Below are 15,613 nucleotides of genomic sequence, written 5' to 3'. Positions count from 1 at the left end.
AGAACTATGAAAGCCTCCGTCCTTTATTATTAGGTAAAGATAAAGATTGCAGACAGGATGGATTATAGAAGTTTACAAATTTTCTCGTTTTAATATTCCAAATGTGGAAGGGGAGCCTTGGCGCAGCGGTAAAGTTGTTGCCTTGTGACCAGGAGGTCACGGGTTCAAGTCCTGGAAACAGCCTCTTGCAGAAATGTAGGGAAAGGATGCGTACAATAGACCCAAAGTGGTCGGACCCTTCCCCGGACCCTGCGCAAGCAGGAGCTACATGCACCGGGCTGCCCTTTAATATTCCAAATGTGGTAGTTTGAATATAGTGGCAACTTAATGATTCAGATTCTTTATCTTGAATGTACGAATAATGTAGGTACATATACTTGGCAGACTTGATGCACTTCATGAGGCAGGAGGAAGCATTCAAAGCAATGGATCTTTTAGAAGGAGGACAGGGGTGGATGGTAATTATGACCTCACTAGCTAATTAAGTTGCAATAAGGAAATAGAATTGACTTCTGACTTTTGAAGATGCCTTTCCAAATATTTTTACATGTATTCTTCTGTAGGTGAATGCATTTAGAGAGTGCAAAGCCCTTGCCCTAACCCTTAATGATACAAAAATTGCAGTACCCAAGCTCAACCAGATGACTAATGTTGTTGGTGGCATCATCGTGTTTGTTCTCTGGCTTCATATTCTTGGCATAGCGACAACGAATTTCCTTGTTTTCCTCAGTTCACCATTTTTGGTGGCAATTATTGTATTTGGAGACACTTTGAAGGCAATTTTGAGGCAGTTGTTTTCTTATTTGTGATGCATCCTTTTGATGTTGGTGACCGCTGTGAAATTGAGGAAGTTTAGGTGTGGTAATCTTTTTCTTGCTCTTTTGCTCATTAAATCTAATTTTAGCTTGGACTCATTGGAAGTTTTAACCACCTGAATTTCAGGTTGTTGTCGAGGAAATGAATATCTTGACAACAGTCTTTCTCCGTTATGACAACCTGAAGATATATTATCCAAACAATGTACTGGCCAACATACCGATTATGAACTTCTGCAGGAGTCCTGATATGGGAGAAGGAATTGACTTCTATATCCACATAGCCACACCAGTAGTGAAACTAGCACTCATGAAGGAAAGAATACTACGGTTCGTATTAGTGCCTTTATCACATGGTTTGATCAAAACTGATTTGTTAACAACTGAACTATGAGCATGTTGACAACTAAACGTGAAACATAATTTTGGAAGTTTTCTATGTTTTTTACTTGTGTCATTTAGAATACCACATCAAACTAACCAATTTTTACACTTATGACTCCAGATGCATCAACAACAAGAAAGAGCATTGGTACCCAGGGGCGATGGTTGTCCTTCAAGATGTAGATGAGGCCAACAAACTAAAAATATCCATATGGCTCTGTCACACGTTCAACTTCCAGGACATGGGGATGAGGTGCGTGAGGAGGGAGCTGGTGCTCCAGGAGATGATGAAAGTCCTCAAGGACCTCAACATTGAGTACCGAATGGTACCACTCAACGTGAGCGCACGGAATGTGCCTTCTATTGAATCCACAAGGATGCAACAACATGGAATTATTCTTGAAGCAGTGAACGTTCATGTGACATTTCATATCCAGATCGGGCATTTCCTATCCAGTTCGAGCATTGAGAGCTACAAGAGCCGCTCGCTACCAACTGGCGAGTAGGACATGATATGAGCTGTTAGCGTGCCTAAGCCAGATCACTTGGTTCGGTCTGTAATTATTGTGTTGTGTAGTATGTACGCTTTGGAACACAATCATTGATCATTTTAAATATTTTCCAATTATGAATAGAAGACACACATGTGTGTGCATGCGTGTAGTTGTTTTCTTCTTCTTAAGGTGGGACTTGGGCCTTGTCGGGCTAGCACGACGTGAGCCCGATATGCCTCAGGATATAGCCATGCCATATCAGCCCAATCCGACCAGCTCTCCTAATGTGCCATGTTGGCACAAAATGCCTCAGGTGTCGCTCAACCCTAGAACATTGACGTGCTTGTGCCGGGCCGGCCTAGGAACGGTCCACGTCGATCCGTTTGCGATGTTGCCGCATAGCGATTCACTGTCCCCGGCAGTGTGCTGCTGTGCATCTTCCTTGAGGAGCACGGTCCCCATCATGAGGTAATTGCGGAGTGAGCCAACAAGAGCGGACACCTCCTAGATCTCCTTGGATACAAGTGGGATGATGGTGGGCAACACCGGCCGCCCCTGCGCGGTGAGGGTTGCGGCCAGCTTCTTCGAATGGTGCCATCGAGCCGCCACACGGAGGTGGATCGAGATGAGCACTAGTAGGTGTGAAAGATCAACGGTGTCGACTAGACGGGGTATATGAATATGCGACTTACCAAATTTTATTCAAAAACACTTTTTTCATACAATTGTGGAATTGAAAGTTCACTAATGCAATAACTAAGTGAACAACCTATACGAAGTCAACAAATATAAGCAAAATAAGCAAGCTTGTAAAGTAAAGCAGAAGAATAAATGCATCAACACGAGTAGTTGACCCTAAACGTGGATCCTTGTGAGGATCCTACATTGCCGTTTAGCTGCCCCAAATATAGATGTCTGGACTGGCTACAACTCAGGATTACTCCGAGCTATAGCTCAGACATACAATTTTATCCCGGACACTCCAGGTATATCCTGGATACTCCGAGCTATAGCTCAGACACTCTGAACTATCTTAAATCCAACACAAACTCCAGACAACAAAGAGTTTAACATAAAGCATTGAGCTACTTTTCTAGCATTTCCTTGAATATACTATGAGTTTTCTCATTACGCAATGTTATTTCTTGGAATCACCGGAAGCCAAGAAAAATAGAAACTCATAAAATTGTAGTCTTCCTTTCTCTTTCCTTTGGGTGGGGTGGGCGGGGGTTACCAGTGCCTATAATACTTCCTTGTGGTGATAAAAAAACACATTGGTCCCTTAATCTTTCTTCATTATTCATCAAAACCAACTTAGAGGGCCTAGATGAACTTTCAATCTTGTTAGACATATTAGGGTTTGGAACAATGCTCGATACCTTTGGTGGGTACGGCTGTCATATATTTATAAGAAGAAACCATACAAAATACAGGTTATGTTACAACACGTATATCTCATATATATACTTAGTCTAACACCCTCCCTCAATCTTAACTATGTCCTGAAACACTCAGAAGGTTAAGATTGCGACGACATCCTTCAAAAGAAGGCAAGGGCAAGGGTTTAGTGAAAATATCCGCAAGCTGATCCTTAGAAGAAACAAACTTAATCTGAAGGAGCTTCTGAGCAACACGTTCCCTCACAAAATGATAGTCAACTTTGATGTGCTTCGTTCGGGCATGAAATACTGAATTGGATGAAAGGTATGTGGCACCGATATTATCACACCAAAAAACAGGCGGCTGAGTTGGGGAGACCTTCAACTCTCGAAGCAATGACTGCACCCACATGATCTCAGCTGTGGCATTAGCAATAGCTTTGTACTCAGCTTCGGTACTACTCCGAGACACCGTAGCTTGCTTGCGAGCTTGCCAGGCGATCAAGTTAGGCCCAAAGAACACAGCATGTCCCCCCGTGGATCCCCGATCATTAGGACTACCAGCCCAATCGGCATCAGAAAATGCTGAGATCAGTCCAGAACGTGCAGGCTGAAAATGGAGACCATATGAACCAGTGTGACAAACATAGCACAAGATGCGCTTAACAGCTGACCAGTGAGAATCACGTGGTGCATGAAGATACTAACACACACGGTTAACTGCAAATAATATGTCTGGTCGAGTAATGAGCAAGTACTGCAGTCCGCCCACAATGTTGTGGTACTCAGTGGCATCCTCAGGAGAGAGCAAGTCACCAGCAAGAGCTGTCAGTTTGTCTGTCGCAGACATGGGAGTCGTAGCATACTTGCACTGCAACATACCTGCACGACGCAGGACATCCTGAGAGTACTTCTTCTGAGTAAGAGTCAAGCCACTATCAGAATGAAGAACCTCTAGGCCCAGAAAATAACGCAGTTTCCCAAGATCCTTAACAGCAAACTCAGCACCAAGAGAGGACACAAGCCTATGCGTAGCAGAAGCAGACGAACTGACAAGGATGATGTCATCAACATAGACCAGAATGTACATAGTCACCTCAGGTCGCTGAAGAATAAACAGAGACGTGTCTGTTGTAGAAGGAACAAACCCATGTGCACGAAGAGCAGCGCCAAGACGGGCATGCCATGCACGCGGGGCCTGCTTCAAACCATAGAGAGCTTTGACAAGGCGACACAAATGATGTGGCTGAGCAGGATCAACAAAACCTGGCGGCTGACGCATATACACCTCTTCTTCCAGAACTCCATGGAGAAAGGCATTCTGAACGTCAAGCTGTCGAAGCGACCATCCGCGAGTAACAGCCAAAGAGAGAAGAACACGAATAGTAGTTGGTTTAATAACAGGACTGAATGTGTCTTCGTAATCAATGCCGTACCGTTGTTTGAATCCCTTGGCAACCAAGCGTGCCTTGTACCTCTCAATGGAGCCATCAGCATGTTTCTTCACCTTAAATACCCATTTAGAGTCAATGATATTGACACCAGATGGAGGTGGAACAAGATGCCAAGTGTTGTTTCTTTGAAGAGCATGAATCTCCTGCTCCATCGCAGCACGCCAATGTGGGATGCCAAGCGCTGCTCGAAAATGTCGTGGTTCAGTCGTAGGGTCAGCCTCAGCATGCGCCACACAGGCCGCAAGCCACGCGACAGTGCCATCAGTGCGCTTCTTCGGTTGGAAGATGCCACTTTTGCTGCGAGTATGGGGACGCAGGACGACAGGAGGTGATGGCGCTGGAGCTGCCACATCAGAGGAGGCGTTGTCCATCAGCAGCGAGGAGGACGCGCCGGCGGGCGAGTCAACAAGTGCATCTGGTGGCACGGTCAGGGTCGGCGAAGACAGACCGGGCGTGACCGGCATCGACGGACCGGGCGACGAAGACTCAGTGACCTGCGAGGCCCTCGGCCCAGGGGATAGCGCCGCGGGTCCAGCCGGCCCGGCCGACAGCTCCGCAGGTTCGGCCGGCCCAGGCGACAGCGAGGCCGCTGGCCCAGGCGATTCGGGCACCCCGTCGGATCCACGTGCATGGGACATGCATGCGTGATCGACGTCGGGGTCAGACGGGGTAGTGACGGGGGCAGCCTCGTCGAGCGCCTCGTCCGGCGTAGCAGCAGCTGGTGCAGGTGTGGCTGTATCATCATCCAGAAGCTCAAGTCGAGCGCCTCGTCCAGTCCCTGCACCATGGTTAGGCAACAACATAGGAGAATATGCAGCATCCACAAATTGATCAAGCAAAACTGGAAAAGAGTGCAACTCGGTGACGGGAGTATCTGTGGGTGATGTGAGCGTGGAAAACGGGAAGACAGTCTCATCAAACACAACATCACGAGAAATGTAAACACGATTTGTCGGAATGTGAAGACACTTGTAACTTTTGTGGAGAGGACTGTACCCAAGAAACACACATTGTTTGGATCGATACTCAAGTTTATGCTTATTGTACGGACGAAGATGCGGCCAACACGCACAGCCGAACACTTTGAGGAGGGAGTAATCTGGAGTTTCATTAAGCAACACTTCTAGCGGAGACTTCATGTGAAGACGTCGTGTGGGAATCTGTTTATCAAAAAAACAGGCAGTAACAAAAGCATCGCTCCAGAACCGAAACGGGACAGAGGCATGTGCAAGAAGTGTCAGGCCAGTTTCAACTATGTGACGGTGCTTGCGTTCAGCTGCACCATTCTGCTGATGTGTATGAGGACAAGACACATGGTGTGAGATGCCAAGCTTCTCAGGATACTCACCCCCCCCCCCAGTCTGACTGAACATGGATAATTTTGTGCTTAAGCAATCGTTCAACATGTGCTTGAAATTGCATAAAGACATGAAACACATCAGATTTGCGCTTAATAAGATAAATCCAAGTAAAGCGACTGAAAGCATTGATGAAACTGACATAATAGTTGTGACCACTAACAGAAGTTTGGGCATAGCCCCACACGTTTGAAAACACAAGTTCAAGAGGAGCCGTGACAACACGACTTGATACAGAAAAAGGCAACTGATGACTCTTGCCTTGTTGACAGGCATCACACACTAGAAACTCCTTATTACTCGACTCAACAGGAAGACGATGACGATGAAGCACATGGCGCACAAATGGGAGTAGCGGGGTGGCCAAGGCGAGAGTGCCACTGCGACGATGACACCCGAACACCACTGAAAACTTGAGAGACTCGTGGCACATCAAGCGCGTATAAGCCGTCGCAAGCTCGACCACTAAGAAGAACGTCCCTCGTGTCCCGGTCCTTAACAAAAAAATGGAAAGGGTGAAACTCAACAAACACATTGTTGTCACGAGTTAATTTAGGAACCGAGAGTAAACTACGTGTGACTGAAGGAACACGAAGGACATCAAGCAGACGCAAGGTTTTAGTGGTACGTGAAAGGAGAGATGCCTGACCAACATGTGAGATGGGCATACCTGATCCATTGGCCGTGCGGACCTGATCGTGACCGGTGTAGGGCTGGCGAGTGGCCAGCTTGTCAAGCTGGCTCGTCAAATGGTCCGTAGCGCCCGTGTCCATGTACCAGGCAGGATCCACCGAGTATGAAGGTGTGAACCCGGGATCCGGTGTAGCGAGAGCAGCTTGCTTCTCATTGCCCTTCCCATTGTTTCCAATGCCAAGAAAATCTCGTTTAAAGCGACGATGGCAGCGAGACGCCAAGTGCCCCTCAATGCCGCAGAGTTGACACTCAACCCCACCACCACATGCCTCGCAGTGGAGCCGCTTGCGGCCAGCCGTCGGAGGTTGAGTGGGTGGACGGGGCTGGTTGCTCGAGGTCGGCGGCGCTTTCTGCTTGGCACCGCGGGCGCCCCTGCGGAGAGCGGCGTTCGCAGAAGGACCCTCCGTGTAGACGCCAACGGAGCGGCGAGCAGAGAGCCTCTATTCGGTGTTGAGGAGGCGTGCATAGAGATCGCGAGGCGGCATCGGCGTGTCACGTCCATTGATGTTTTCAACGAGAGAATCATAGTCCTCATCAAGCCCATTGAGAATGAATGAAGTGAACTCCTCATCACGGAGAGGCTTCCCAATGGATGACAGTCTATCAACCAGGTTTTTGACCTTGTTGAAGAAGGCCGTGACGGAGAGATCATTTTTCTTGACCTCACCCAGCTGATTACGGATGGCAGAAGAACGAGCCAGCGACTGTGAGGAGAAGCTGGAGTCGAGCGTGGCCCATGCGTCCCTTGACGTCGCGGCAAAGACCATCATGCCGGCCACGGAGGGATTGAGCGAGGACTGAATGGCACCCAGAATAGCCTGATCCTGAGCAATCCACCGACGATGAGCAGGGTTGGACACAATGACAGAACCACCAGCAGCCGAGGGCACCGGAAGCATGGCCGGAGGACACGGAAGAGTACCGTCAACATACCCCTCAAGATAGTGACTATGCATCAGCGGCAACACCTGAGCGCGCCACAGGAAATAGTTATCGGCAGAGAGTTTCAGGTCACCAGATGAGCGAAGTGAAACGGTCCTGGTTCAGCCACCGATGCAAAGAGATGCGAGTCGTACGTCGGAGGAGCACTGTATGGGATCAGCGCATCAGTCGACGGAGGCGCACGGTAGTGTTGATGATGACCGTAGGGCGCCGTAGTAGATACACCGTAGGGCTGCAGGGGCGGCGTGACGGACGGCGCATGAGCGGCGTAGGGCGCGCCATACGGCGTCTTGTAGGGCACCACGGAGGACGAAGCATACGGCACCAGCGATGGCGCGACGTACGGCATGGGATATGGCCCGCCGTAGGGCACCTGGAGCCGGCGGCGCATCGCGAGACGGAGGCCCGCCGTAGGGAAGTTGCGCAGAGGCGCCATGGAGCTGCGGCGCGAGAGACGCATCACGGGACAGCGGCGCGTTGGAGCTGTAGTTTGCTGTGTAGAACGCATCGCGGGGACCTGATGCATGCACGCCGTAGGCAGGCCCGGCCCTGAGGGGGGGCAGGAGGGGCGACCGCCCCGGGCCCTCGAAATCAAGGGGCCCCCACCAGGGCCTGTGTTGCTTCGTCCAACTGTCCAAAGGTCGAACCCAGGCGACGCGTAGGCGACTCAGAGATCCATCTATTCCAGCGACGCAGTGGAGGATTTGGGATTCCTCCGCGCAAACCTTGGAAGATATTCCGGCCCGCGCCGCTGATGATGCACTTCGATCCATGGGAAGTTCATTGACGCTTCGTGCATCTTTTCCTCGCAGATCAATTAGTACGCAGCGACCCCTTCTTCCTTCCTGATTCCCACACGCATACGCTTCCTGATTGCTTGATTCCTCCTACCCGCGATCTATAGTTCATTATCTGTAGCCCATATATACTTGTTATGTGATAAAGATGGAAAAGCTTGAGATCCTTTTTACTCTCATGACTCGGTCGTGACCATATATTGATAATGAAGTTTCAGGAAAGGTACATGTTGAGCAGCAGCAAAACCAAACAATGTATGGGGCAGGATGCAACAGTATTTTGTTTTTGTTCCGGATTTGATTCGAGAATGTTACAACTGAAATTTGGATACATGGACATTTGACTGAATTTTGAAGGACGTGTAAGGTACCTTTAGATCTTTAACCACAAATTTGCGAATTACATTCGTCGAACAAATATAATAGGTAAGCAATCAATTCATGACCATTGTTTTTCCTCAAAAAAGGTACCAGCTCTTTGGATGTGTGTGATGACATGTGACCCCGAGATTTCCTATCGTCACCCCTCATGTGGCCATGCCGACGAGTGAGATACCGAGTCACCACGAGGAGCCACACCGACAAGTGAGATGCCGAGTCACCAAGAGGAGACCAGACATATGCATCGCGTCCACCAGCCACCATGATCATGTGTTTACAGAAGGTATGTCCCTCTTTGGTATTAACATTTTTCGATGCACTAAGTGTTTATTGATAATAATTCATGTATACATATAGGATATTTTAATGCGGTAACTTATGGACACTCTAGATGGTTTGTGTTGAGGCTTGGTGCATACATTATTTGCTACTCCCTCCGTTTCTAAATATAAGTCTTTGTAGGGATTCCACTAGATGGACTACATACGGAGCAAAATGAATGAATCTACACTTAAAATGCATCTATATACATCCATATGTGGTTCATAGTGGAATCTCTACAAAGACTTATATTTTGGAACGGAGGGAGTAGATGGTAGTCATCCTTTCGCCTAAATGAGCGGCACCAAGGTATCGCCGCTCAAAAAGTGGCTATTATTTTAGTATTTGTACTAAGGGGGGCCTCGGATTTGAGTTTCGCCCCGGGCCCCCAAATTCTCAGGACCGGCCCTGGCCGTAGGGCTGCTGTGTAGAGTTCGCTGCAAGAGAAGCATCACGCGAGACCGATGCATCATTGGCAAGCGATGGATGGATCGGTGGCGATCGGGGCGCTGGAGGACGCGAGCCCGATGCAGCCGGACGAGCCCAGGCGAGCGGGGTCGATGCCATGAACGGCGATTCCGTCGCCAGGGTTGACGGAGCCGGCACGGCGGCGGAGGCCGACGCAGCGGTGGCAGAGGAGGCGGAAGCACGGCGCGGATCGAATGCGTCGTCTGATACCATGTTAGACATATTAGGATTTGGAACAATGCTCGATATCCTTGGTAGGTACGGCTGTCATATATTTATAAGAGGGAACCATACAAAATGCAGGTTATGTTACAATACGTATATCTAATATATACTTAGTCTAACAAATCTCCAATCGCCCCATTTTTTGGTGATTCATGCCAAATTGGTTAAATGTTAGAATTAGATTATAGGAAAAAATTTGATTTGGGATTCTTCAATGCATGTTGAGCATCCCCTGAAGTTGTGCATTTATTTTGTTTCTCTTCAAATGCAAAATGCACAGTTTTAGATATGTGATAGATAACTCACGTCAAAATGCACAGTTTTAGAATCCCTGGGGTGCATGGTGTGGCAAATTAAATATCATAATTAAAGACACCATGCACAGTTCTAGTAGTCCCTCAGCGACCGCCGACCAGTTTACTTTAGCGAACAGGTCTTTTTCCCACTAGTTATTTTCTTCTTTCTGTTCATTTTTTGTTTTTTCGTTTCATTTTCATTTTCCCATTTCCTTTTTTTCTTTTTTCAAAAATATGCTTGCACTTTTAATTTTTTTCCTTCAAATATTTATTTAGAAAAGCATTTACTGTTTTTAATTTATTTCTTTGTATTTATTAGGTACTCCCTCCGTAAACAAATATAAGAGCGTTTAGATCACTACTTTAGTAATCTAAATGCTCTTATATTAGTTTACAGAGGGAGTATGTTAAAAACTTAAAATATAAGTTTTAAGTACTTGTTTCATTTATAATATTAAATACTTTTTCTTTCGAACCTGGCATGGATGCTTATCATGGACATGCCCACATACTAGCAAAATTTAGGGTCATATCAAGGATGTTCAAAACAAACCATGTTCAACGTAGGATGTTCGGTTAGGCTAGAAGCCAAAAGGCTCCATCTGAAAGCAGGTTGTTTTTTGACATCCTTGAAATGAACACCTATCCACTTTCAACCGAGAAGATTTTGAACATAGAATATGCTCTTCATTTATTTAAAACATTGTAAGAAACAACAAGAAATCATCAAACACTCATTTCTTCTAGGCGTCTATCCACACCAAGATGCATGCAGAGGAAGCTCCGAACGAATGAGAGAAAATGAAGGCACAAGCTAATCGGCATTATTCAGGCAAGCGACAACAGGAGATGATCCGCCGTGCAATCACGCGGCGGGCGTGCAGCGGCGCTCGCAGAAGTTGGTGATGCTGTCCACGCACTGGAAGCCGGCGGTGGACCTGACGCAGCTCTTGCAAGCCGAGTTGCATCCGGTCGGCGACACATCCTGGCACCTGCACTGCGGTGGGATGGACTTGGTGCACACGCCGCACTTGTCGCAGCACGGCCACGGGCTTGCCCCTGCAGGCAGCAACCAATATCAATGAACTGCTACACTGGTGACTTTGAGTTACTCGATCGGCGAGGAGCAAAACAGAAGCGATTTCGAATCAAGAAAGAAAGAAGGGTCCCTCACCTTGGCCATGTGTGAGGGGCAGCGCTGTTAGGACGGCGACGACGGCCAACGCGAGGAGCAGCGCCTGAGGCCTCATGCTTGCTTGCAAGGATGGGAGCCGGCTCGTGGTTTGGCTTGGCTATCTGAGACTGAGTGTGCGCCGCTAATGCCTGATGCGATGGGTATGGAATGCATGCCTTCTTATGTCCTCCTCTGATGTCGAGAGCAAAAGCAACAAGTCCAAAGAAAAAGTCATAACAGAAGACTTTTCCGTTTGTCCTCCTCTGATGTCGATGTCGGGACTTGCCAACGCATGGCGCCGTCGCCTCCATTGAATAATCTGAACAAGAGTACAACCAGACAGTACTCCACTTATGTGGTTGGTTTGTGTGGATTGGCTTTGAATTTGTGATAATTTGAACAAGAGTACAACCAGTACAAGAATAAGGCCAATACTAGAGGCTGTGATCGGTCCTTGTTTGGTGCTGGGTATCTTCTGGCTAGGATACGCTCAGACCATATGAATGGATGGGAGAAGGGCACCCATCGCCGTCTCCTTCTGTGAATCTGACTACGCTGAGACCATGTGATGGGTATTTTCTCATTCAAAAAACGTGGAGACTGGAGATGGGTACGGCATCAGTGTGTGACAAGGCATCAGAGAACGATGAGTTCCCGCTGTACATGCGCTGGGAACTGATGCTGCCGATTCCACCGTCCTGTTGCCGAGCATGGAGTTAGAGCATCAACAGCCGGCTCCTCAAACGACCCCTATACATATAGGCGACCGGCCAGGTCAGTGACCGGTCACAAAATCATGTTGTTGCAGAAACTAGCAAGCACGATCACAGAGAACGAACGCGTGGGGGAGAGATGGAAGACACAGAGGTTTTGCGATCCTCTAACAACTTGGTAGTTTTTCTGTTTCTCCCCTTATTTATCTGAACTCAAATGAGCTCCTGAAAACAAGCAAGAAATGGTCATGCGCGCCAAGCTTACAGGTCATGCCATCCTACGACACTCGAATGTGCAAGATCCCTACATGGTCGCGGCGAGGAATGCGTGATCCATGCCATCCCATCACGATTCCTACGGCGAGCTGAAAACTAGCTAACTACTCCCTCCGTTCCTAAGTCTTTCTAGAGATTCCACTATGGACTACATAGTGAGCAAAATGAGTGAATCTGCGTTCTAAAATATGTCTATATACATCTATATGTAGTTTGTAGTGGAATCTCTAAAATGACTTATATTTAGGAACAGAGGAAGTACTTAACAGAAACACTAACTGAACCCGTACGTGGATAGATACACGCTGACTGTCAGGTTTATTCAGAGAACTGAAATTTGCTAAGTCTAAAACTAAGTGTGTGAGCGGATTATCCAGCAAATAATGGGTGAAGGTTTTTTCTAATACCAGGGTAAATATGTGATTTAGTGATTTTTGATTGCTGGTCAGCTGATGTGGCCGCTTTATTTGCCACTTGTGCACTTAGAAGCGAACCCACCACCCATCAATAATCATATCAGTGGAGTTAAAATGATAGATTAGAGCTAGCTGCAATGAATTACATCAACAGATGTTGTTTTATCAAAAAAAAAAATAGCGAAGAGTTAGTGTTCTTTCGAAAATCGACCCCAATACTTAGTGGTTTGTGCAATTTCCTACCCCCCTCAATGGTACAGAGAAGCGGCATCTTTATAAGATGAGATGATTGTGAAATATCACCATGTGAAAATGCATAGAATTTGACAACTGCTAAGCAAATCCTTGTGCAAATCTCATGTTGACACTACTTGTACATTGTTGGAGTATGTTAATTTGCAAAACCAAGTCTTAACGCCGGCCCCTTTTTGTTGTTGTTGGAAAACCTATTGACCACCCTTGTGTTACCAGCTGTATTGTTGAAGAATAATCGTAAACATCTATGCACATAGGGCAGGGCGTTGTTCAATTTTCTGTTCTGACTAAAGCGTGCACCATTTTATTGTGTGGTACCAGCACATAGACAATAGGCATCATGTAGTATCTGCACCATTCATGTGAGCTCTTACGGTATCTGCACCATTCATGTGAGTTCCTGAACGACAGTGATGGCGTGTCGCCGCGGAGGCTTCATTTCATCACAGGCCTCACACTTCCATCAAGCCCAATCAAAAGCCACACTCACGCACTTATCAAGCCAAATCGGAAGCTACACTAAAGCATAAGCACAACATAGCCCAATTATTGCCCACAACCTGCCAAACTTTATTCTTTCAGTACACCTATCTATTTCAAGATTACGAACTTGGGTTCCACATCCGTTTGTGCGTCCAATTAAGCTCTCCGGCTTGCATAGCGTGACTTTCCTAATTAAATCACTAAATAAATTTTGCACAAATCAGTGAACATCTTTTAATTAGGGTAACGTGAAGTTAAATACATGAATTCCATACTTCCATAGTGGGTTTTAATAATTATTTTTTGCGAGATTTTGCTTGTGCATGTAGATACTTGTCAACTCAAAATAGTCACTCCTAAACCAGTTAAGTCATCTCCAAAAATCCATAGTTCATTTCATGACCAATTATCTTCTCTGTGAATACGATACTGAAACTTTTAAAACCAAACTTACATAGGGATTGATATTTTTTAACAAACTACACAAAAGGTTCAACTGAAGATTTTGAGCATAGACTATGCTCTTGTGCGCTTATTGTAACGTTCATTTCTTCTCGGGATCAATCCAGATGCAAAGGGAGCTAAAGCTCTGAGCAGCCGGCGTGCAGCAGCTCTCGCAGAAATCGTTGATGCGGTTTGTGCACTGGAAGCTGTTGTGGCCTGATGGCGGACATGACACAGCTCTTGCACTTGGTCGACGGTAAAAAACCCAGGAGCTTAAGTAATTCCAACGCGTGCACCCCGGAGAGTTGGACTTGGTGCACGAGTCACAGTTGTCGCAGGACGGCCATGGGTTCGCCACTGCAGGCAGCAAACAAGCATCGGTAAGCTGCTATACTGACCTACTCGAGGAGGAGCAAAACAGAAGCGATTTTGACACAGTGAAATGGATGAACAAAGAAAGAAGAATCCCGGCCTCACCTTGGCTGTGGGCGAGGGGCAGTGCTGCGAGGACAGCGAACGCGACGAGCAGCACCTGAGGCCTCATGCTTTGCAAGGATGGGCCTGGTTTGAACTTTGGAGGGAGGGACCTCGTGCTTTGGCTTGGCTATTCCGGGACTTGTCAATGCTCCTCCATTGTCAGTCTTTTTGGTTAGTTTGTGTGGATGTTGAGAGAACAATTATTGTGAAGAAGAAAGCCAGGAGGACTATACTAGAGGATGTACGAGCTCGGTCCTTGATTGCTACCTGTTGGGAATCTTCAACTAGGATATGCTCAGAAACGTGTGGACGAGATGGACGGAATCCAATAAATTTCCTTCAACGAATCTGACTATTCCGGTAGTGGGGATGGGCACGGCATCACAGAAATGATGAGAGGGAAGAAGATATCACGAAGGTGCGCTGTGAACAGAGCGAGGAGCTGGCCGGCCAGCCGAAGCTGAGAAAGAAGCATTTTTTTCTCGAATACGCATAAGCAGAGAAGAAGCGGCAAAGAAGCCGGGCACACATCCCACCTGTACTATGATACATGCATCACCTAGATCAACCCATGCCAATGGCAATAAGGCAAATCACAGAGCTATCAAGCCGCGTCACAGCCAACACCGAAGACCTCTACAACATGACCAACATCTGAGGACAGCACAAACCAACATAACCCACCCATTTGCGCTAAGAGGAAGTCGGCAGGTGGATGGCAGGGCTTGGTCAGACCTGGAGTGGCGTCGTCGAGAGAGCGTCGGCGACGATGTACATTGCGCCTCGAAGGCCCAAGCCCAGAGCAATTGCCGACACCAACTTGAGCCGCACCATCGGGACTCCTCGAGCAACAAGACGATGCCTCCATGGAGGGAACGCCGCCATCACCTGGTCCGAAAGTCAGACCAAGGGTTTCCCCCGAGCACGAGGGAGGGAGTCGGATCAGGGCCAAGACAATGCCTCCAGGGAGGGGACGGCACCCGCGGGAGTCGACATTGTCAGCCTCGGCCATCGCGAAGCAGGGATTTCTCCCAACCCCAGATCACATATCCTCATGTCCGGAGCTTCTCAAACGAGTCAGCCACCGCTGCTGCAGGAGGAGAGGGCATATCGTAGTATAGTATCCGCCACCACCGCATGAGCCAGATCAAGAACAGGGCATGGCAGCCTACCTAGATCGAAGCCGCAACCACAACACCACCTCCACCGCGACCACATGGCACCACCACCTCCACCGCGCATCATAGCACGCCACCACCACCACCTCCACCGCACATCACAGCACGCCACCACCACCACCTCCGCGCGAGGCATCACGAAGACCACCCCGGAATGCGCCGCCATGCCAAGCCCCGCCAGCCGCCGGAC

At 47.9% G+C, this 15,613-nt stretch overlaps 2 protein-coding genes and 1 pseudogene across 2 annotated transcripts; 1 reads left to right on the top strand and 2 right to left on the bottom strand.

Moving 5' to 3' along the window:
* The first annotated feature begins 367 nt into the window (after positions 1-367).
* Positions 368-1,602, top strand: LOC119347280 (annotated as a pseudogene).
* A 9,070-nt stretch (positions 1,603-10,672) lies between these two features.
* LOC119347282 (Bowman-Birk type trypsin inhibitor-like) lies at positions 10,673-11,319 on the bottom strand. The gene is made up of 2 exons (XM_037616123.1): positions 11,182-11,319; positions 10,673-11,066 (listed from the first exon to the last, which is right to left on the bottom strand). The coding sequence occupies exons 1-2, from the start codon at positions 11,255-11,257 to the stop codon at positions 10,873-10,875; spliced, it is 270 nt and encodes an 89-aa protein (XP_037472020.1). The 5' UTR covers positions 11,258-11,319; the 3' UTR covers positions 10,673-10,872.
* Positions 11,320-13,694: 2,375 nt separating this feature from the next.
* Positions 13,695-14,436, bottom strand: LOC119347281 (Bowman-Birk type trypsin inhibitor-like). The gene is made up of 2 exons (XM_037616122.1): positions 14,246-14,436; positions 13,695-14,125 (listed from the first exon to the last, which is right to left on the bottom strand). Exons 1-2 carry the CDS (start codon positions 14,310-14,312, stop codon positions 13,869-13,871), a joined length of 324 nt encoding a protein of 107 aa, XP_037472019.1. The 5' UTR covers positions 14,313-14,436; the 3' UTR covers positions 13,695-13,868.
* Between the last annotated feature and the right edge of the window lie 1,177 nt (positions 14,437-15,613).

This window comes from Triticum dicoccoides, unplaced genomic scaffold (assembly GCF_002162155.2).
Source record: "Triticum dicoccoides isolate Atlit2015 ecotype Zavitan unplaced genomic scaffold, WEW_v2.0 scaffold62636, whole genome shotgun sequence".
Lineage (NCBI taxonomy): Eukaryota > Viridiplantae > Streptophyta > Magnoliopsida > Poales > Poaceae > Triticum > Triticum dicoccoides.
This window is presented reverse-complemented; position numbering and strand designations above follow the sequence as displayed.

Coding starts and splice junctions, on each gene's coding strand:
- LOC119347282 (XM_037616123.1), bottom strand. CDS start 11,257: ATGAGGCCTCAGGCGCTGCTCCTCGCGTTGGCCGTCGTCGCCGTCCTA. Junction 11,067..11,181: donor GCCCCTCACACATGGCCAAG/GTGAGGGACCCT, acceptor TGCTGCCTGCAG/GGGCAAGCCCGTGGCCGTGC.
- LOC119347281 (XM_037616122.1), bottom strand. CDS start 14,312: ATGAGGCCTCAGGTGCTGCTCGTCGCGTTCGCTGTCCTCGCAGCACTG. Junction 14,126..14,245: donor GCCCCTCGCCCACAGCCAAG/GTGAGGCCGGGA, acceptor TGCTGCCTGCAG/TGGCGAACCCATGGCCGTCC.